General features: G+C 26.1%; 2 protein-coding genes across 4 annotated transcripts in view; one reads left to right on the top strand and one right to left on the bottom strand.

The window, feature by feature from the left end:
• Positions 1–1,796: 1,796 nt before the first annotated feature.
• On the top strand, positions 1,797–15,065 carry LOC122510926 (cylicin-1-like). Of its 3 annotated transcripts, XM_043625890.1 has the most exons (3): positions 1,797–2,310; positions 12,134–13,402; positions 13,433–15,065. In XM_043625890.1, the coding sequence occupies exons 2-3, from the start codon at positions 12,145–12,147 to the stop codon at positions 14,377–14,379; spliced, it is 2,205 nt and encodes a 734-aa protein (XP_043481825.1). In that variant the 5' UTR covers positions 1,797–2,310; positions 12,134–12,144; the 3' UTR covers positions 14,380–15,065. The 3 variants fall into 3 exon arrangements, with proteins under 3 accessions (XP_043481825.1, XP_043481822.1, XP_043481824.1); XM_043625887.1 differs by having other exon boundaries at positions 1,798–2,310; positions 12,134–15,063; XM_043625889.1 differs by lacking the exon at positions 1,797–2,310 and adding an exon at positions 2,503–2,524 and having other exon boundaries at positions 12,134–15,064.
• Positions 15,066–23,909: 8,844 nt separating this feature from the next.
• Positions 23,910–24,364, bottom strand: part of LOC122510928 (ATPase family AAA domain-containing protein 2-like) — a 30,400-nt gene continuing 29,945 nt past the window's right edge. Inside the window, exon 10 of the mRNA XM_043625892.1 lies at positions 23,910–24,272. Coding sequence (XP_043481827.1) covers positions 23,956–24,272 — 317 coding nt within the window. The 3' untranslated portion in view covers positions 23,910–23,955. The remainder of the gene's footprint in view (positions 24,273–24,364) is intronic.

Raw genomic sequence — 24,364 nt, forward strand, 5'->3', positions numbered from 1 at the left:
TTTTTTTTTAATTTATGTAATATTTATATGTGACATTAGTTGTTATAAACTTTCTTGCACTGCAAAGAAAGGATCTTAAAATATTTTACATTTATGTAACATTTACATTTTTATATGAAAATTATTTGTTTTTTCTTGAAAATTTCAAATATTTAATAAAAAATAACGTTAATAAAGCGGAAATATTAAATAAATAGGAATTCCGTCTAAAAAGTAATTTTTCTCAAAATTGAAGTAATCTGCACATAAAAAATATTTTTATACTTTTATAATTCAAAGAATAGGTATATATTTTAACAATATTAAATATTATTTAAAAAATGTTTAATTAAAATTATTAAAGAAACTCCATTATTTAAAAAAAATTCAAAGAAATTGTTCATTTAAAATTAAATTATTTAAAAAATGTTTAATTAAAATTATTAAAGAAACTCCATTATTTAAAAAAAATTCAAAGAAATTCTTCATATAAAGAATTCAATTATAATTTTTAAATATTTTAACAAAATTAAAAATTTCACTACGAAAATTTAATTATTTTTCTAAATAATAAAATTCATCGAAGGAATTTTGTTTTTATCAAATCTTTTGAAACAAAAAAGCAATAAAATAAATGATTAAAAAGTGACAGTTTTTACGACCTCATTGCTTATTATACATACAATAAATATTAAAAATATTAAAAAAAATTTTTTTGTAATCATTCCTGCAAAATATAATAATTTTTAAGAATTAGTCGGCAACGACTTTAGTCGAAATATAATGGAATGACTCTATTTTATTTTATGTAAAAAAATTATGATTTGAAATTATAGTTAGAAAAATTAACAAGTGAATTTCCATATAAAAAAATTTAATAACAATGATTTTTTTAGCATTTTTAACCTAAAAACAATGTTTTTTTATCAAAAAAAAAAATACTTCAAAAATAATAAAAATAATTTTTTTCATTCGGGAATTTTTTTATGAATACAGAGTAAGTATTTTCTACAAAATTACGGATGGATTTTAAAAAAATAAAAATTGAAAAAGGGTCAGAATATTTTGTGACTGATTTTATTATTGAGTTTGAATGCAGCAAATGTCGAGAATTTTTGACGCAAAATGAGGAAACGTCAATTTTTATATTTACATAATTAACAGAAAATGGAAGTTAATTTTACTGCCAATAGGTTTTATAGAAATACTAATGAACATTCCCAAAAAATTTGTCATTTTATAACAATTTCCTGCTTATTTATGATGGTGAGCAGAGTTTGCTCACCTGTGACGGACTGCGTTTGAATTATTAAAATTTTTCAAAAATCTAAGTTCTTAAAAATTTCTATGTAATTAAATTCATTCAAAATTGAAATTTTATAAAATTTCAAATTAAAACCTTTTTGAAGTTCATCTATTTATGAAAATTGTAAACGCAACATTTTGAAAATTAAATTAATTTTCAAATATTTGTAAAATTTCAAATAATATTTTTTGGAGTCAATTAAATAGTATTTGTGCTTCAAATACTGAAATTATTGGTTCAAATACCATTTAATTGACTCTAATAAATATTATTTGATTTAATTAAATATTTATAATTGATAATCGTTAAGTAATCGGTTAATTGAATCAAATATTTAATTTCATATCCGTAAAAGTGGTATATTTCGAAAAAGCACTTTTCAAATTCTGGCAAGAATTCTATACTCAGAAATTCTCGTTGCACCTCTTTTTCTAGTCTCTTGGAAACGTTGAATTTGCTTGAGAGTGTGACAGAGAGTGAGAGCGCGGTGAGAGCACAACAATGCTGCTGCGTTTCTACTTTGTCAGTAGCTCTTTGATCGTCGACCTGTACGGTTGGGTTGTGCGAGACGCTCCTCCAAACTGGAGGCACGACACGGAAACACAAATTGAACCGGCAACAAGTTAAATAATATACACGCATAGGGAAGAAGTGTTCTGTGAAAGAGAATAATAGTCAAGGTCAACATTTCCTTACCCCCCGTCACACAGTCTTTTCACCCATCGAATTCGTAGAAGTTGGATATACGGTGGGGATTTCTCGGTATTCAAAAGTTGTTGATGACAGTTACACAGTTTGAAAATAGTTCTCTCTCGCATTTTGGATTTCATGGAGGCAACAACCATTGGATATCAAGAAAAAAATCTTCGAGTGTTAACACATATATACATATATATATATATACATATATACATATACATACACTTATTTCTTTCTTTTTTGATTGAAATGAAATAAGCTTTTTTAATTGGCTGATGGTGGAACGAATTACCAAAATTACTGGCGCAAAGTAAATTTTTTTGAAGGTATAAATTTTTTAACACAAACTTTTTTCTTTTCCAAATAAAAAATTGTGAGAAAATAATTAGTGGAAGTGTTGTAAGTTTTAGAATATTGTGATGATGGGATTGGAAAGAAATAAGGGAATTGAAAATTCCATTTTTACATTATGTTACGATTTTGTCAAATTCATCAATACTTTGCTACGTTTGCAACTAAAATTGCTGATAAAATTATGACGTAAGAAATTTCTTTAAAGTTATTCACCTTCTTGTAAATATGTGTTAATTTTCTTTTTATTTTTTGAGTTAAATCCGTTTTAATTATAATTTTTTTTTGTTCGAGATGCAAATTTTCCTTTTTTTATTGCTTTAAATGTGCAGTGTTGATTTAAATGTTTTGTGTTCCTTTTTTTAAGTGTAAATATAACTTTTAGTAGATTTAGTTATTTTGAATATTTTTGTGTTAATTAATTTAAATATTTTTGTTTCTTGACTAGATTTGAAAAAAAAATTTATGAAACAGCGACTAAAATAATTTTTAGGTTATATTTAGGAATTATTTTACTTAATTTAAAGTTTGGTTTTAATTACCTGGAGTTAAAGAATTTTTAATTAATTATTTAGTATAGAAAATAGTTAATAAAACTTGTCTTTAATTTTAAGTAGTTAAAAGTGAATCTTAAATAAAGTAAAAACTTTCTTAAACATAACCTATAATTTTAAGCGGGATTTTTATATAGAAAATTTTTTTTTATTTTTTGATGTACTTTTAAATTGGCTACAGTTTTTGGTGATTATTTTCCGCGCAGTGAACTTTAAAAAATCGGTTACAGCATTTTTTTGTTTTTCTCGAAAAGTGTTTTTAAATTTCGCGTCTGATCGGAAGTGGTAATAAAATAATTGAAGGAGAAGATAAGATAAACCACACGCAGTGACGTCTAACCTAAAACGCGAAAAGAATTCTCACTTTAGTAATTAAATAAAAACAATATTTTAGTGATAAAAATACTTCAAATAAGTATAAAATTAAAAAATTAACTTTTTTAAAATAACGGCAAAGTGAAAAGTTTGAATTTCAATATTTTTGTTCTTCGTCAATTCGCAATAGATTTTTTTTAATTACATAGATTGTAACATGAAAATTTATGATTTTTTTATTATCTTCGTGGTAGAAATGACTTTCTAAACCCCTTTTGAGTAGAAATGACGCATGTTCGTGATAATATGTGCCCTCTAATTATAGGTATATGACTATTTGCGTGCATTACGTTTTCGTTTTAATATTTGATGAATTTAATTTTGTTATTTCTTATTAAGTGTTGTAAAAAGAGTTAAAACTGTGTCATAACTGTTTTTTTTTCAAAAAATAGTTTTGTCGAGTTTTTATGTTAATTTATGTAAGAAAAAATTCACAAGTGACTCATTCAAGATTCATAAAAGAATTGAAGAAAGAACTTAGCATCTGGCCTACGCAATAAATGACAGTAAAATTTCTGTTAAAAGTTAAACCCTCGTCAACAAACTCTTTCTCAAATTTCTTTGCATTCCAGACATTTTAATGATGTTGAAATACAAAATAAGATAAGATCATCCAAATATTATCTAGATAGAATAGTTTAGTTATTTTTAAAGCCTGATATTGTAGTTAGATTGTAGTCTTAGTAAAAGAATACATAAAATTTTGCTTGTTTAATTTAAAAAATTATCTAAGGCTATACCTATAAATTATGTAAGTAAACTCGTCTAGATATCTTCATAAAATAATCTTGAAAATATCTGGATAAAATAATCTAGACTTTATCTAACTTAGATAAAAGATTTTTCAGATCCCCTTTCAAACCAAATAAATTTTCAATTCATTTAATTAAATTTCAATTCAATAAAATCAAAAATGACCCTCGAGTACCAAGTTTCAAGTAAATCAATTCAATCTTTAAAATATCCGCCATTTTAGATCAAACCAAATTTTGAATTCTGACTCCGGATTCGGATTCAGCGATATCCAAAATACGTCTAGGTCGCCAGACAAAAAACATTTTTTCTGGGGCTGTGTAACAAAAAATAGTTGCCTGCACTTATATGTGACCGCGTCTGAGAAAATGGACCTTATGACCAAATAAATCAATTTTATAGATTTAGACTTTTTTACACTTTAAGGTCCTTAAAATGAAATGCAATTAGTCCCGGGATAAAAAATTTTTTTGGTCCTAAAATCCCTTTTCTCAGACGCGGTCACATATAGAGACATAGCACAAGTTGTAGGTCTAGTAAAACTATGAACAATGGTATATGAGAAAATTCCCAAACACCCAAAAAATTTCATTTTAGGGTAAAAAAAACCGTTTTTTGTGTATTCATGCAAAGAATTACTCATGAATTCCTTAATTTTCAACCGATTTTCAAAATTGTTTTTTTATTTGAAAGGGGAAAAGGACATCTTTTTAATCGTGCATTGTTCGTTTATAGTCAAAATATAAAAATTGGTAAGACCTCAGTTAAAAAATTTATTTAAGAATATTTAAATATTATAATATATTTTTTATTTTTATTTTAAAAACCTAGTTAGAGTTGAAAAAATGTAAAAAATAATAATATTCAAATATTTAAATCTATCAAAAAAACAGTTTTACATGCTTGCTTTTCTAGTTAATCAATTAAATTTGCTGAAAACAAAATTTAAAGTGCCTTGATATAAATTCCACATCAAATTTTGAAGTATTTACAAATTTAGCGAAAAAATACTAAAATCTTAAAATTCACGTAACTCCGTCAATTTGAAATAAAATTTTTTTTCAAAAAATGACTTCAAACAAAAAAACAATTTTGAAAATCGGTAGAAAATTAAGAAAGTTATAAGTAATTCTTTAGATGAATTCACAAAAAACGGTTTTTGCCCCTAAAATGAAATTTGGGGGGGGGGGGGTGTTTGAGTGATTTAATACATACTACTTTTTTGGTTTTTCAAAACAAACAAGTATTAGGATAGGTCCGATTTAAAGCGTTATTTTACGGTCGCACAGTGTTATTATCTATAAGATAATCTCACCTAATTACGATAATATTATTTATATTTAATTAAAATAATCTTATTATCTAATTAAAGTAATCTAATTATCTAATTAAGGTAATCTAATTATTTAATTAAGGTAATCTAATTATCTAATTAAGGTAATCTAATTCTAATTACGGTAATCGAATTATCTAATTTTACGGTAATTTTATTCAAGTTTCACTAAAAATTAATAATTTATTAGAAAGTGGTCCGCCGTTTTGTATTTAAAAAATGTGACTAGATTAGAAAATGGCGAATTTTCTTTAACATCTAACAACTATTTTTAAAATACAATTCTGTATTCATTTTAATTAACCGTCACTTTAAATAATAATATTAACGTCCAATATTTTAGTTATTATCTAAAAAAATGTAAAATTTTCCAAAATAAGCATTAATCTGTATACAACATTTTAAGACACTTTAAATATATTTAAGTACATGAGATAATCAAACAATTATCTAAATAAAATATAAACTGGAAACGATTATCTATAAACTGTCTAAATAAGATAATCTGAAAATTATCTAGATAAAATTGGGAATTATTTTTAGGTCAGATAATTTAGAAATTATCTACATAAAATATTCTGAAAATTATCTAAAAAGATAAACCGAAGTTTATCTAAATATTCTAATTCTAAATATTCCAAATTTTCTAGATTATCTTGTAACATATGAAGATTATCTTATCTAGATAATATCTAGATTATATAATTTAGCTAATTGTCAGATTAACTTAAGTACTTAATTTCTAGATTATCTTACAAAAATTACAGGATTATTTTATCTTGGTTATTTCTTGAGTACCTTATTGATTATTTTTTGTAAATAATTTCTTGTTTAGCTCATAAATTATTTTATCTGAATAATTTTTATATTCTTATCTAGATAAACTTTATATTGTTATTTTTATAATTTCTAGATTATTGTCTAGATATTTTTTAAATAACTAACTAGATAATTTGTAGATTATTATCTAGATAATTTCTAGATTTTTAAATATAGGGGGCATTCTTTCTGAATCCGGCCACCCCCCTGCACACTTTATTTTTGAAGATAAAATGTTGTAAGTATACTCAAAATTTGCGTAAGAAAGTCAAGTTTTTGATGCCGTCTGGCGAATTTTATTTCCATTTAGGGGCTAGGCAGTATGTCCAAAAAATCGCCCAAACTACCTTAAAAATATGGCCAATTGAGTGAATAACAAAGAAAAATAAAGTAATCTTTCTTGTAACAGAGAAAAACATTTTATTTATGTAGTTTTAACACTGTACCCTCAAAATAATAAAAACCACCCCTAAAAATCACCCCCTAAACATATTTTTATACATTCTATAAGTTATGAAATTTTCTCACAATATATTATGTTTAAACTAAAACTAATATTAATAAAAACAACCCCTAAAAATCATCCCCTAATCATAATTTTCACAAAATTCCAATTATTCTTAAATAAATTGTGTACAAAAAATTTAAATACGGTTTCTGAGGTCTAAAATATTTGTTCTGAATATATTTCAATCAAATTCACCCCCATAAAAATAATGACTAATGAACAAAAATCATCCTCTGTACATTAGTTGTCCAATTTAGTAATTATTCTCCTGCACATGATATTTAAATTTTTTTTACACAATTTATTTAAAAATAATTGGAAATTTGTGAAAATTATGATTAGGGGATGATTTTTAGGGGTTGTTTTTATTAATATTAGTTTGAGATTAAACATAATATATTGTGAGAAAATCCCATAACTTATAGAATCTGTAAAAAAAAGTTATGTCTATGTTTATGAGAATTATTACCAAATTGCCCAAATAATGTACAGGGGATGATTTTTGTTCATTAGTCATTATTTTTATGGGGGTAAATTTGATTAAAATATATTCAAAACAAATTCTGGACCTCAGAGACCGTATTTAAATTTTTTGTACACAATTTATTTAAGAATAATTGGAAATTTGTGAAAATTATGATTAGGGGATGATTTTTAGGGGTTATTTTTATTAATATTAGTTTTAGTTTAAACATAATATATATTGTGAAAAAATTCCATGACTTATACAATCTTTAAAAAAAATGTTATGTTTATGTTCATGAGAATAATTAACATATTGACCAAATAATGTACAGGGGATGATTTTTCTTCATCGGTAATTATTTTTATGGGGGTAAATTTGATTAAAATATATTCTGATTAAATTACGAGCCTCATAAATGTTATTTATTTTTTTAACCAATTTTTTAAAGAAAAATTGGAACTTTTTTAAACCTATGTTTAGGGGCTGATTTTTAGGGGTGGTTTTTATTATTTTGAGGGTACAGTGTTAAAACTACATAAATAAAATGTTTTTCTCTGTTACAAGAAAGATTACTTTATTTTTCTTTGTTATTCACTCAATTGGACATATTTTTAGAATAGTTTGGGCGATTTTTTGGACATACTGCCCAACCCCTAAATGGAAATAAAATTCGCCAGACGGCATCAAAAACTTGAATTTCTTGGCATGTCCAAGTTGTGAAATGTAAACAAACCGAAAGGTAAACAAACCAAACACAAAAATCGCACTTTTGTAACAGCCATTTCTCCCACAAAAATTAATATTTTTTCACATTCTTTACAAAAATGGAAAATTAGAGTTTCAAAGTGTCCAAAAAAATCATTTTTGGCTATGAGCAATAAAAGGCAATTAGTAAAATAACTAATTAAAATTACCTGTAAAAGAGCATTTTTGACGCGTCGCGAAAAATAAACTGTTTGAGTATATCAACCGCACGGATGATGAAGAAGTTCCATGTCAGCGATTGGACCTTCAACATGTGGAAGGGTAAATTTTTCCCTTTCCTCCTTGAAATTACAAGAGAAAGGGTAAAAACTTCTTCATCGTCCGTGCGGTTGATATAGTCAAACAGTTTAATTTTTCGCGACGTGAACTCTGTTGCTCGCTGCGCGTGCGCAGACCATACTAAGAATGCATTGACAGCACCATGCAGAAGTGCACATTTTGTTTTGAATGAAACTTAGTTATTTTCTCATTTTTTTAGCTATGCTAGGTATAGTTACCAAATTCAATACTTTAGTTTACCATTTCCATAAGGAAAATGTGAATTTATGTTTATTTATGCAAATGAGATGGTCGAAAAAATGCTTCACTATTTGGTCTGAGATTCGGACTGAGATTGATATTGGAATTGAATGATTGAAAATTTAAGATTAAGATTTAGATTGAAAGATTGAAAAATTAAAAGATTGAATGAATAAATGATTAACTGATTGAATGATTGGGATTGAAGGATTAAAAGATTGAATGATTGAGAGATTGAAAAATTAAAAGATTAATATTAAAAGATTGAGATTACGAGATTGAGATTAAGAGAATGATATTGGGATTGAAAGATTGAATAATTGGAAAATTAAAAGATTGAATGATTGAAAAATTAAAAAAATTAAATGGTTGAATGATTGAATGATTAAAAGATTGGGATTGAGATTGAAGGATTTAATGATTGAAAGATTAAGATTGATATTAAAAGAATAAGATTGAGATTGAAAGTTTGATTGATTGAAAGATTGGAAAATTAAAAAAATCAAATAATTAAATGATTAAAAGATTGAATGATTGAAAAATGAAAAAAATTAAATGGTTAAATGATTGAATGATTAAAAGATTGGGATTGAGATTGAAGGATTGAAAGATTGAAAAATTAAGATTGATATTGAAAGAATGAGATTGGAATTGAAAGTTTAAATGATTGAAAGATTAAATGATTGAATGATTAAAAGATTGAATGATTGAAAAAATGAAAGATTTAATGATGGAAAGATTGAATGATTAAAAGTTTGAGATTGAAAGATTGAATGATTGAAAGATTGAATGTTTAAATAATTGAATGATTCAATAATTGAATGATTGAATGATTAAAAAATTGAATGATTGAGATTGAGAGAATGAGATTAGGATTGAAAGTTTGAATGATTGCAAGATTAAATGATTAACTGATTGAAAGATTGAGATTGATATTGGGAGATTCAGATTGAGAGAATGAAATTGGGATTGAAATTTTGAATGATTGAAAGATTGAATGTTTGAATGATTGAATAATTAAAAGATTACATGATTAAATAATTGAATGATTTAAAAATTAAAAAATTGTAAGATTTTGATTGATATTGAGAGATTCAGATTGAGAGAATGAGATTGGGATTGAAAGTTTGAATGATTGAAAGATTAATTGATTAACTTATTGAAAGATTGGGATTGAGATTGAAAGATTGAATGATTGAAAAATTAAAAAATTGAAAAAATAAAAGATTGAATGATTGAATGATTGAAATATTAAATGATGAATGATTAAAAGTTTGAGATTGAGATTGAAAGATTGAAAGATTGAAAAATTAAAAGATTGAATGATTAAATGATTGAATGATTAAATGATTAAATGATTAAGTGATTGAATGATTAAATAATTGAATGATTGAATAATTGAATGGTTGAATGATTAAAAAATTAAAAAATTGAACGATTGAAAGATTGAGAATGGGATTGAGATTAAAAGATTTAATGATTAAAAAATTGAATTATTGAAAAATTAAAAGATTGAATGGTTGAATGATTGAATGATTGAATGATTAAAATATTGAATGGTTGAATGATTGAATGATTAAAAGATTGAATGATTAAAAAATTGAAAGATTGAAAAATTAAATGATTGAAAGTTTGAGATTGATATTGAAAGATTGAAAAATTAAAAGATTGAATGATTAAAAAAATAAAAATTGTATGGTTGAAAGATTGAGATTGAAGGATTAAAAAATTGAAAGATTGAGATTGAGATTAAAAGATTAAATGGCTCGCACGTAGCAACTTTTGCTACATAATATACTATTTTGTACGAAACCGAAATAAATCACTGAATTTTTTACAAGGTTTATGATTAAAAAAGTACTCTTAAAATGTTTTTTGCTTCCTGGGTGAATGAAAGAAGTGAAATTAGTTTAAATTTTCTCACTAAAAATAAGAAAAAATAGTTTTCGATGCTGAGCATCGATGCCTACTTTAAAAACCTTAAAAATCGACTTGTTCCTTCAAAAATTTAAAATACACAAAAATTAATATTTTTAAAATATCCTACGTACTCTAAAGCTAAATCAAACACAGATTCAGAAAAACTTTAAATTTTTGATTTAGATTAAACGGTCTAGTCGGAATCTTGTCCACCGATTTGCCCTGCAGAGAAACGAGACCAACTTTGACGCCCTCTGTAGGCAACAAATTGAAACTTTTTTTAAGTATAAATATATTTTCGTTATCTTAAAAAGTTAACAAATAAAGTCCTCGAAACCAAATTTTGATTACTTTATTCCTGTGTCTCAAAAAAAATTCACGAAAAGCAGGATCAATAGAGATCTCAAAGGTGTCCTCTTGAATTCCTTATTGATATTTGATTATTTTTTGTAAATAATTTCTAGTTTATAAGGGAGCGTTCACAAATGATGTCACGCAATTTTTCGGGATTTTAGACCCCCTCCCCCCTGTCAAGCAATTTAATGCAATTTCCCATGTAAAAATACATTGTGTCATGTTTAGTAGAGACTTCCCCTACCACCAAAAACGTGACATCATTTGTGAACGCTCCCTAAATTATTTTATCAAAATAATTTTTAAATTATGTTACCTAAATAACTTCTAGATTGTTATCTGAATAATTTTTAAATTTTTATCTAGATAACTTCTATGTTGTTATTTAGATAATTTTTTAGATTGTTATCTAGATAAACTCCATATTGTTATTTTTATAATTTCTATATTATTGTGTAGTTATTATCTAGATAATTTCTAGATTTTTACCTATAGATAATTTCTAGATTATTATTTAGATAATTTTTAGATTATTATCTAGATAATTTTTAGATTATTATCTAGATAATTTTTAGATTATTATCTAAATGATTTCTAGATTATTATCTAGATAGTTATTAGATTATTATAGCTGGACAATTTCTATATTATTAGCTGGATAATATCTAGATTTTTATCTATATAATTTCTAGATTATCAGCTGGAGAATTTCTAAATTCTTTTGATTAGTTTATCCAGATCGTTTCCAATTTATCTTATCTAAATTTTTGTCGAATATCAGAATTTCCCTGGATTTTAGAATATTGATAATATTTAGATAATCATATCTGGATCATTTTTAGATCCTTTTATCTATAGACAACTTCTAGAGTATTTTTTTTAATTCGGGCACTTGAAGTGGGGAAAATTTTTGCTTTTTGCACTCTGTAATCACAAATTAATTCTAAACTTACACGCATTCACTCTGCATGTCTTAGAATATATTCAATATAATTTCACTTCTAATTATACTTTAGTATTAGTATTATATATCTTCCAATCAATTGACAAAAATTTACTTTGCAATCAAAAAAAGTCAACAAATTTTCTACTGTCACATCTCAGTCAGTAGAATGGAAGATTAAATCGTAATGTGTACTAAACAAATTTCATTGTTTGCTTTGTAATTATGTAAGAATAGATATTAAATGTACGATATTTACTTTTCTAAATAAAGTTAATTCCTTTTGTCTATCATCATGTAAAGAAAGATGGCGCCCAATCCTTTTAAATAATTTTTGTAATCTTTTAATAATTTAAAGTTGTTAAATAAATTAAATAAATCGTCTTAACAGTGATTGTGCTTCAAAACAGCGCCCTCTTTTTTTACATCGTGATGTCTGTCAAAGTTGTGCAGCCAAACTGAAAATACGGTTGATTTTTGACATTGCAGGATTCAAAAAGATGACGTCCACTAAAAGATATTACTACGAAGAGGAAGACGATGATGAAGGATTACCTGCCAGTCCAGCCAGCATAACGCAAACGGATTTTTTCGATTATCTCCAATTGGGATTTATCAAGAAAGCAATTAGAACAAGACCCTGTTCCGTGATGATAATAGGAAGCAAGTGTTCCATCTGTAAGCGTGAATTTAAATGTGTCACCGATACCCGTAAGCACATGAGAAAGAAGCATAAATACGTGAAGCGAAAAGCCGACAAAAAATTGGTACGAATAAAATTGAAAATGGGTAAGGAAACATTTTGCGATAATACAATCAGCAAAAAGTTTCTAAGAACTCCAGAACGTGGTTGCAATCCGATTGCTGTTCAATCGGAGTCAACAAATGACTCTCAACCACTTCAAGTTAGTGATGTTCGTTGTCCAAATCCAAAGGAAAATAATGTTTGTCAGGATTTATTGGCCAAACTTTCCGTTCCATTGTCCGTGGCATTGTTCGAAATCAAGTCCCTGGATCAGAGTGCAGTTTATAAAAATGGTCGTATCTACAAGGAACGAAATGATTCAAATCTGAATAGGGTTCCTTCCAATTCAATCAGAATTGAAGACAACGATTGTGATTCGGACGATACTTGGGACTTGAATTCAGGTTCGGCGAGTGACTCCGAAAATACGGTGATTTATGTGAGTGATGTGGAAGTGGATCTCAGTGAGTTTTACGAGGACATTAAGAAGGAAAAAGTCGAAAGTGATATCGAAGACGCTGAGACGGTGGTAATGGCTGGTGAACTTGACACTAACCTGGAGGATTTGGGAGATTTGTCGCCGGAGAATCTAGAAGCAATGGGTAAATCTTGTGAGGACATGGATTATAACTTCGGAATTTTTGACAATTTCGTCAATTTGGAGCAGTATTGTCAGCAATTGGAGGGAGCCGAAGTGGTCAATTCAGGCGAAACGGAAACCGAACAAAGTGCTGTGGAAAGTGAAGAAAATTTGAGTAGGAAGAGACCACACGAAGTGGAAACTATTCAGTCGGAGGCGAGTGAGGCGAAGAGCAGCCGAAAAAGTACGGAATCGAAGGAAACTGAACAAAAAGAACGAAAGACTAGAAAACACAGGGCTAAGGACACGGAAAACACTCTTAAATTGATGACTGAAATTTCCGATATACTGAAGGAAATTTCCAAGGTGGAAAGTACTCGTAAGAATCCGAAGAAAGTTGAAAATACGCTGAGAAACTCGAAAGACGCCGAAGCCACCCGAAGAGAGTCGAAAAACGCCGAAACCACCCGAAGAGAGTCGAAAAACGCCGAAACCACCCGAAGAGACCCGAAAGACGCCAAAGCCAGCCGAAGAGGCTCGAAAGACGTCGAAGCCAGCCGAAGAGGCTCGAAAGACGTCGAAGCCACCCGAAGATACTCGAAAGACGTCGAAGCCACCCGAAGATACTCGAAAGACGTCGAAACCGCCCGAAGAGACTCGAGAGACGCCGAAACCACCCGAAGAGACCCGAAAGATGCCGAAAGCACCCAAATAGACCCCAATGGCCAGAAATTCATTGGAATAAGACTAAAGAGACTCGACCCCACCGAAATTCAAGAAAATCGATGGAAATCACAAAGAATCGAAGGCCAGGAAATAATCGAAACAATATCCAACGATCTCGAAATTATCGAACCCCTTCTTGAGGCATCAAAAACTAAAACTTCTCTTCAGAAAAACAACATTCCACTTAAACTCGAACCCGACAATTTAGACATATCGGATGAGGACCTACAAGGAATTCGCATCGGTTGTCCAAGTTTTGAAGACGTTGAAAAGGTGAGACAACGTTTAGAAGCCAGTGACAATAATTTTGTCGACCTAACCGAAACGGATGCTTTAGAAACGTCAGAGGTGTCGTTTTCATTGGTCGTTCAGAATGTGGACGAAAAAATGAAGCATCTTGAAGATCCGGAAGATGATATCATCATTATTGATGATGACATTGATGATAAGGAACACTCACAACCGCAATTGGAAGATTTCTTAAAAGCTGCTGTTTTAAAATATGTACTGGAATGTAGAAAAAATTCCACCTCTCTTTTTGACACTATTAACAATAACAATCAAAATGTTCTAAGAAATTTGAAGCATTACTCGAAAATTAATTATCATTTAAAGAAAGCACTTTTGGAACTTGGAATAACAATTGCAGCACCTTCTCCATTGATAAAAGATGAGATAAAATAAAAGTAAAAACTTCATAATTTCAAATATAAAATACCTTCGCAATTATCAAAATTATCGTAACGTAAAAAAAGTATTTTTTTCTTCAATTTCAGCGTTCTTCATCATTGAGACACTATTATATCTATAGAAGAGAGAAACCAAAGCATTATTTTTATTTAATTATTAAGTTTTTTATAATTTTTTAAAATGAAATAATTTTCTTTTTTTATAAAATTTTTATTGGAAATAGTGTTGCATGTTAGATCGTCAAAATATTTAAAAGAATTTTAATTTTATAGTTTCTATGAAAGAAGACGAAAAAACATGCATCACTAGAAAGGAAATTTTGTTTATTTTTATTCGGCGGAAATTATAAAACAAAAATTATTGTTTATAGTAAAGATTTTGTCAGGGATGAATAGTAAAAATTTAGATTACAATTAGAACCTCTTAAATATTATAAGATTACTTGAAGGCCTAATATTTTTGAAACTTGAGGGGTTCTAGTGTATTTATTATTATTATTTAAGTTTTTCGATTTACAATTTTGTTTTTAAATTGTATTGTTTTAAATACAATTATTGTATTATATTATATAGAAATAATTATTATTAAGATCCTGGCTGTAAATTTTTTTTAAACTAATTGTACAGTAATTTCTAAGTAAATAAAAGATCTCATTATGTTTCTTACTCTATTTTAAAGTGAATTAAAATGTTTTCAAGTAAAATAAAATTTGCATTTTTAGTTTTTCCTCTCTTTTTTTTAAATACATCTGTAATATCAAATTCAAATAAAAGTAAGTTTATAAAATAAGTTTTGAACCGGCTAGTAATTTTTTTTTCTAAAGTAGAAGAATATTATGAATTCAAAAATTAATTAAATTTTAACATTTTTTTTTATTTTTTACGGTTAAATTTTTGAAAAATTTAAAAAAAGTAAATTTTATTTTGTTTCAGTTGTAAATTCTCTGTATCTAATAAATCCTGAAAACAATATGAATAATAAATTCATAAAAATCTGTCGAAAATTTTACTAAATTTTACAAAAATATTATAATAAACTTTAAAAGTTCTTTTTCTACAATATTGATATTTTTGAGAAATTTTAATTTATATGCAAGAGGAAAATAATAATAAGAATATAGAAAGAAAATAAAAACGCGACAGAAGGTAAGCAAAATAAATTTATAATAATAATAATAATAAGATACGTGACGCGCTCCGAAGAAAGACTGATAAAAAATGGCGACCAAAAGGCAATTTTCTTATGATATAACAACCTTGTGTACGAAATTTGTAAAAAATGCTCAAATTCAGTTGAAAATATTTACTCGGAGGTTTTTGGGGTCGCCGATTACGAATCACAATTTAGTTTTTTAAAATTAAAAATGGCGGATTCAATATGGCGGACAATTTTTTAAAAATTCACTGAATTCACTTAAAACTGGCTCCTCAGAGCTTTTTGGAATCGTTGAATACGTATTTGATTAGTTTTTGATAACTTTATTTACCACATTCGATTTTGTCCGCCATATTAAATTTGACATTTACATTTTTTTAAATCTGACTTTGGATTCGCATTCACCGATCCAAAAACAAAACCCTCCGAGTAACAAATTTCAAGCGAATCTAATCATTTTTGAAAATTTCGTCCGACATTTTGAATTTTTAAAGTCTAACATATGGATTCGTATTCAGCGACGCAAAAAAAATTAAAAACTAGTTTTTAATAATTTTATTTATCATATTCGATTTTGTCCGCCATATTGGATCCGCCATTTTGAATTTTCGAAAACTGACCTCAGATTTGTATTCAGCGACCTCAAAAATTCTCGAGTAACTTTTTTTTTTTTAAAGAAATAGACTACATTTTTCTATAAAAATATTTTTATTTATTAAATATTCTACAAAATTATTTTTAAAGGTAATTTTTTTTGAGGAATTCAATGGTCATAAAATAAAATCGGTCAGAAAACATTTTCACACTTTTTGAATTTTTATGTTTGTGAAAGATTTGTGGATTTTGAAATCCATGCGTAATTTTGAAGAAAATATAGTTTTTAAATCAACAAAAAAATTTCCAAATAAAAAAATTTATTTTTATAATTCCGAAGCTTTTTTTTTAAAAAATATTTTTGTTTTTAGCCTAAAAATACTAAGAATGACCATTATTATTCAATTTTTCTATTTGAAAATTCATTTGTTTATTTTTCATTAATCATTAACTAATTTCAGTTTCAAATTTTTAAATTATAAAAAATGTAAAATATTTTAAAAATATGATAAAATTATGGTTTGAAATTAGTTAGAAAAATAAACAAAAATAAATTTTTAAACAAAAAAAAACTGAAGGATAATGGTATTTTTTTAAGCATTTTTAGCCTAAAAAGAAAAATTAGGAAAATCAATTTTTTCATTTGGCAATTTCTTTACCTGAAAATTATAATAAGTGCAGTTGATAAAAATGGAATGTTAATTATTAATAATAATAATAATAGTAACAATTAGAATAATAGTAACAATTATAATAATAATAATAAAAATAATAATATCAACAAATTAATATTAAAATATTCCATTTTTATCAACTGCACTTATTTTATCTCCTACAGGGTAAGTCCGGGGTAGATATGGCCATAGTTTTTTTAAAAGGATTGTAAAAATTATAAAAAAGTGATTTTTGTCTAAACTTTTATTGTTGATTAAACTTTGAATGCTTAACTTCAAAATGACGAAAAATAAAATATTTTCATAGAAACAATCTTAAAATTTACAATTTTAAAAAGTGCATTTGGCCATCTCTCCCGGAATGTCCAACATGTATCCGAAAGTAATGGCCAATAATTATACGGTTACAAACTCCCACTGTTTCTGTAAGGATATCAAATTGAGACAAAAAACGAATCAAAATAGTTGCGAAGCAACGTTTTGATACGTTTTTTGTCTCAATTTAATATCTTTAGAAAAACTGTGCCATTTCTTATTTTCTTAAATTAATTGCAGCTCTTTTGTAGGTGAAGCAAACGGGATATTCAGAGAGTTAACATTTTAATCCTCTACAAATTAGAACACCATTAAAGTATAATTGCAAAATAATTAACTTTTGCCTTAACACGGTGCGCCAGAAGGAAGTTTAAATAAAAATCTAATGTTCCCTCACAATTCCTTTTAATTATAATTTGTGGATGTGTTGAGACTATTTAAATGTTGATTTTAAAATTGTTTCACGTTGCCGATTTAAAAAAAATTTATTTTGAAAGAAAAAATAGTGTTTTTTTTATTATCATGTTATTTTATATGCATTATTGTAATGAAAAATGCGAATAAATTACTTTACATTCTGATGTCAATATCTTTTACTCACTTCAGGATATAATAGCACACACGTATAGGGGTCAAAATAAAAAAATCGACAATATATGCCCAACAATATAAAGAAATTTTTAATTCAATTTTTTATTAAATAAATTAAAATTTATTTTCATGTACTGGTTTTGTAATGTATAAAATATAATGTAGGAAAGTGGTAAGAAGTTTCATAACACTAAATGAAAAATGTAAAGAATTTTCCACGTGTCCCCAGATTTGAATTTTTTAATGTCATTTTATTTTCATTCCATTATTACTTTGAAACAAATAAAGATAATTAAGTGAACTTTTTTTTAATTAAAGCTTAAAGTCTATACTTTAAATTAAGGTTCATTTTTCCGTACCTTTCCAAGCGAAAATCAATAATTATAAACGAAAATTTTAATTTTTTACTTTGTAGGACACAAAAGTCACTTTTCTAGCAATTTTGCTGTAAAAATTTTTTTAACTCGAAAAACTTGTAAATTCCAATGCCTATTTATAAATTTTTGCCATATATATAAATACCATATATATATAAAAATTTTGTGTAAACAATGAAAGCACTCACCACTGGAAAGAATTGGGAACTTATTGCGTATTAAAATTTATTATGAAAACACTCTTTATTTTGTTATGTATGCTGAGGACGAGAGAAGAGACAAATCAACAAACAGAATGCTCGACACAAACTGATGAACTTCAAGTACTCCAGATGAGTATATTTGCCGAGAGCGATATACCACATAAGGATCAAGACGCATCTCTGTTTAGTTAATCTCGCACTTTCTTCTTGCGTGACATACCGTTTAATATCGAGGGATGTGAATTGCATAGATGTATATATGCGCTTTATATATATAAACACATGTATATAGAATATAAATACCATGTCAAGATCTGAATTTATGATTATAGCTCAGTTTTCTAGTTAAGAGATCAAACTCTTGACGTTGGAATTTAGTTCCTTTCGATTAGCCATCAAGTTACTCTACATATTTCTAATTTAACATTTATTTTTTTATTAAATTTCTTTTTTTTTAAATTCTATTTTCTAAAATTCTACTATACTAAGTTCTACTTTATTAAATTCTAATTTATTATTTGCACCTTTAAAGAAAGACTTTCTTTAATTAAAAACATTTAAAAATGATCTTTTTTGTAAAGGCAAAGGAAACTTTTTTTTTTAAATAAATTTCATCTTCAATTTAAAAAATGATTTTTAAAAAAATACTTTTTTTGTTTCAAACAAATTATGTTTCTGAGTGTAGGATATTTGAAAAGTTAAAAATCTGGCGGAATTACGAGAAATCTATGAATTTGTAAATAAATCAGACAATTTTTAAAAAATGTATCTGTCAAGTATTAAATTTTAAAAATCTGATTATTCAGATTTACAATCAGAGACCCCAAAAACTAGGTATCAATAAGTTTCATAAAAAACTATAAATTTAGAAAAAAGACCGCACGGAAAAAAATTTTTACTGTGGGGAACAGCTAATTTCAAAAATAAATAACATAAAGAATCTATTCAACTAATTCAGTGAATGATTTCCAATGTAGTAGTCAAACTGTTTCTCTGATATAGAGAAAATGAATTTCACTGGTCATCCATATTGGAAATATTTGACAGTTTACCATTCTCATAGAAATTTCTCTAAAATCACAAATGTCATAAATTTACATTTCTTACCTCTAAATACGTATTAATTTACTAATTTTACATTTTATTAGTTATAATATAAAAAATATAATTAATAGAATTTGAATATACGCTTTGAACATTAATTTAAAAATGTTTTCATTCAAGTGTTATTTTGAGGTTATGTTGTTTTCAAAAGGTAACGCAAGAAATATCATTTTCGCTAGATCAGCGAAAATGGATTATCGATGGAGCCAAATCAGTGAAACTTATAGCTATTATAGTGATTGTTATCTCTACTTTAGTAGAACTTTTTTTAGCGTGCGCCATATTGGATTCGCCATTTTGAATACTGAAAATCTGACTTCACAGTAAATCGTGAGGTGTTAAATAACACCAGAATGGATTCAAATAATCCATTAGTAACTAACTTATTAACAAACAAACTTACTAACTACCTAACTTACTAACATAATTTGTAAGTTAGTAAGTTAGTAACTTTCTAACTAACTAATTTACAAACATAATTACTAATTAACTTACAAACTAACGAACTTACTTACTTAACCTTGTTACTAATTTATAAACTTAATTACTAACAACTTAAGTAACTTACTAACTAACTTACAAACTTAATTAGTAATAACTTAATTAACTTACTAACTAAGTTATTTAGTAACTAATTGTAAGTTAAGTAAATAAGTTAGTAAGTTAATTAGTAATTAACTTTGTCGGTTAGTAAGCTAGTTAGTAAGTTAGTTAGTAAGTTAGTCAGTAAGTTAGTCAGTAAGTTAGTTAGTTAGAAAGTTAGTAAGTTAGTAACTAAGTTAAGTAAATAAGTTAGTTAGTAAGTCAATTAGTAATTAAGTTTGTAAGTTAGTTAGTAAGTTAGTTAGTAAGTTAGTCAGTAAGTTAGTTAGTTAGAAAGTTAGTAAGTTAGTAACTAAGTTAAGTAAATAAGTTAGTTAGTAAGTCAATTAGTAATTAAGTTTGTAAGTTAGTTAGTAAGTTAGTTAGTAAGTTAGTCAGTAAGTTAGTTAGTTAGAAAGTTAGTAAGTTAGTAACTAAGTTAAGTAAATAAGTTAGTTAGTAAGTCAATTAGTAATTAAGTTTCTAAGTTAGTTAGAAAGTTAGTAAGTTAGTAACTAAGTTAGTTAGTTCGTAACTAAGTTAATTAGTTAGTTCGATAATAACTTGATTAAAACATTTTCACAAAACTTCACTAAATTTTGAAAAGTTTTCTCGAAAAAGGCCATATTTATTTTACATTCAAACGCCAACCATTTGGTTAAAAATGAATGTATTCAAAATAGGTTTCTAAAAGTACTCGATTGTATTGTAAAGTGTATCTTAACTGAAGTACCTGGCAAAAGAGAAAATTAATCTTCTCCTTATTTTACGATTTTCACAGTTTCCTTGCACAAAGAATATAATAAACCATCTTCTATATAAACCTTACTATTTATATTATGCTAATGACCCTTTTAAAATTATGAACAGAACCTTCGAGCTATTCAAATGCTGATGGTTATTTTGGAAAGTAAGCTTGGATAGCAAGCTATACTATTATACCTGTGTGATATGATATTTTTGTGGCACCAAAATTTCTAAAACGAATAACTTTCACAATATATTTTATAGTAGCGACATGAACCTTCGGGTTATAAACTTTATGAAATACAACAAAGTAGCCATATCGGTTTAGGGAAACTTTATATTTTCAAGTGTTTTTTTTCTTGAAAATGTATAAATTGAATTGAATAAATATTTTTGACTGATTTTGGTTCGAATTCGGATAGTTTAGTTCGAAATGAACATAAAATTAGATGAGAAAAATATTCTAAATATATTTTACATGAGTCGGTAGTTAGCCCATTTTGGATCAACTTTTTCTTGTCTACTCATGAATTCCATGTCATACAATTCATTTGACCTAAATTTCACTGTAAAAAATAAATCTTACTTTCAGACCACTTTTCACTAAAATCGTTTACATTAGAAACATTTTCGACTGAATTTTAGTCTTGAGAGTATGATTTTAAACTTTAAAATTTATTTAATCCATTTTTAAGCATAAAATTAGGCTGTCATTTTGGTTTTAAGATGTAAACTGTTTCAGACTTTGTTTTTTCTGTGTTTATTTGACATAAATGACATATATAAATATTTTCATAAAAATTATAACTGACCTATTTTAAAATTCTCGCCTAAATTTTTAGGTCAAATTATGTCAAATTTAGGTCAAACTTTATGCCAAAAGAAATTCTGTTAAATGAGTTTTACGTCGAATCAAACTTATGTTGAATGAATTTTAAGTCAAATGACATTTATATCATATAAATTTTAGGTCAAATGGAAATTATGTTAAATGAATTTTACGACCAGGGCTCCAGGGGTTCAATTATGTAATTTCATTTTTATTTTCACTTTCATTTTCGTTTTCATCTTCACTTTCACAGATTTTTATTTTTGCTCTTTTATTATTATCACTTTTAGCTTAATAAATTTTTATTTTCTCTTTCACTTTAATAGAAAGTGAAAATTAAAGTGAAAATAAAAAACCATGAAGTGAAAATTAAAATCTAACAAAGTAAGAATGAAAGAGAAAATGTTAATGTAAAAATCAAAGTGAAAATAAAAATTTATGAAAGTGAAAGTTGTTATAAAAGTAAACACAAATTTATAAAATTGAATATGAGAGGAAAAATCAAAATTTATTAAAGTAAATATGAAAGTGAAAATAAATGTGAAGATTAAAATCTTTTAATGTGAAAGTGAAAGTAGAAGTCAAAATAGAGATGAAATTACATAAACGTCCCTCTGGGAGTCAATTATGTAATATCATTTCTACTTTCACTTTCATTCTGACTTTCATGTTTACTTTCACTTTGATAGATTATTGGCTTCATTTTCACTTTAATAGATTTTATTTTTATTTACATTTTTACTTTCACTTTGATAATTTTTTTCCTTTTATTTTTATTTTGACTTTCATTTCTACTTTCACTTTAAAAATTTCTTCATATTATTTTCATTTTTACTTAGACAAAATTTTTATTTTTACTTTCATTTTCACTTTCACTTTGATAGATTATGACTTTCATTTTGATAGATTTTATTTTTATTTTGATTTTCACTTTCACTTTGATAATTTTTTTTCACTTTGATAGAACTTTACTTTTACTTTCATTTCTACTTTGACTTTAATAGAATTTTATTTTTACTTTCATTTCTACTTTCACTTAAGAAATTTTTTCATTTTATTCTCAATTTTACTTTGATAAATTTTTATTTTTACTTTCATTTTCACTTTAATAGCTTATTACTTTCATTTTCATTTTGATAAATTTTATTCTTATTTGCATTTTTACTTTCACTTTGATAATTTTTTCTTTTATTTTTATTTTCACTTTGATAGAACTTTACCTTTACTTTCATTCCTACTTTCACTTTAATAGAATACTTTTTATTTTCATTTCTACTTTCACTTTAAAAATTTCTTCATTTTATTTTCAATTTTACTTTGATAAATTTTTATTTTTACTCTCATTTTCACTTTCACTTTGATAGATTATTACTTTCGTTTTCATTTTGATAGATTTTATTTTTATTTTCATTTTTACTTAGATAGTATTTTACTTTTACTTTTAATTTTACCTTCACTTTGATAGAAAGTGAAAATAGAAATCTGCGAAAGTGAAAGTAGAAATGAAAATAAAAAACTCAAAGTGAAAGCGAAAATGAAAATCAATATTAAAGTCAAAATAAAATTACATAATCCACGATCTGAAAATGAAATGAAAATTTGTCAAAGTGAGATAAAAGTTAAAAATATCTATTAGAGTTAAAGTGAAAAAAAATTTAACATAGTGAAAATGAAATTGAAAATAAATATTTGTCAAACTCAAAGCGAAAGTGGAAATAAGAGTAAGAATAAAAATCTATTAAAATGAATGTAAAGTTTGAAAATAAAAATCTGTCAATGTAAAAGCGAAAACGAAATATAGAAAATAAAACTAAACTAAACTATCTAACTATAGAACTAAAACTGAAAGTAAAAATAAAAGAGGTAATAATAATCCGTCAAAGTGAGAGTAAAAGTGAAAATCTGTCAAATAGTAAGAATAGAAATTTTTCAAAGTGAAAGTGAAAATGAAGGTTAGAATGAATGTAAAAATGAAATTATGTAATCGACTTCCAGTAAAATTTATAATTAATAAAATATAAAAATCTATCAATGTGAAAATGAAAGTGACAATGAAAGTCAAAGTAGAAATGAAAATACAGTTCTTTAAAATTCAAAATGGCGGACCCAACATGGCGTCTTCTTTTTTTTTTAATTCATTGGATTTTACTTACAATAAAAATTTCCAAGCAACTGTAACTATAGAGATCAATAGAATAACAATATTATGTAGAAAAAAATAGAAAGTAAAACTTTATTCCAATTTCCTTCTTTATGTAAATACATTAAAAATTTATACGTTTGATAACAGAAATATTAACAACAAAAAAATAAAAATATACAAATAACAGTAGATAAAAAAATTCTTTTCCCCAACTTTCCTCAATCATCATTTATTAAACAACTTTTAATTTTTCCTTCTAACATGATTTCACGAGTGCTTTCTCTGAATCGGATGAATTTTTTCCCTCTTGAAAATGCGTTAGACACTCATTGACATACAAGTAAATGTCGTCTTGGGAATTCTCAATTAAAAGTGCAAGAGAAGCATAAAGACTCTCAAGCTCTTGACTTGTCCAATTCTCCGTCAGTTGAATTACTCTCTGCATAAGATTGTGAATTTGTTCTTCAGTCAATTTATCCAGTCCATGATTTTTTGCAATGTTCCCGTGGACTTTTTGACGTTTTGACGTTGAGCCTTCACCAGACGCGCTGTGCTCTCTTTTCACGTTAATTTCTAAAACAAAAATTTATTTTATTATTATCACATTTTTATGATTATTATTATTATTATTTTTAGGTGCTTGGTGCCTCGACAAAATAGAAAAT

This window comes from Leptopilina heterotoma, unplaced genomic scaffold (genome assembly GCF_015476425.1).
Source record: "Leptopilina heterotoma isolate Lh14 unplaced genomic scaffold, ASM1547642v1 Lhet_78, whole genome shotgun sequence".
NCBI lineage: Eukaryota > Metazoa > Arthropoda > Insecta > Hymenoptera > Figitidae > Leptopilina > Leptopilina heterotoma.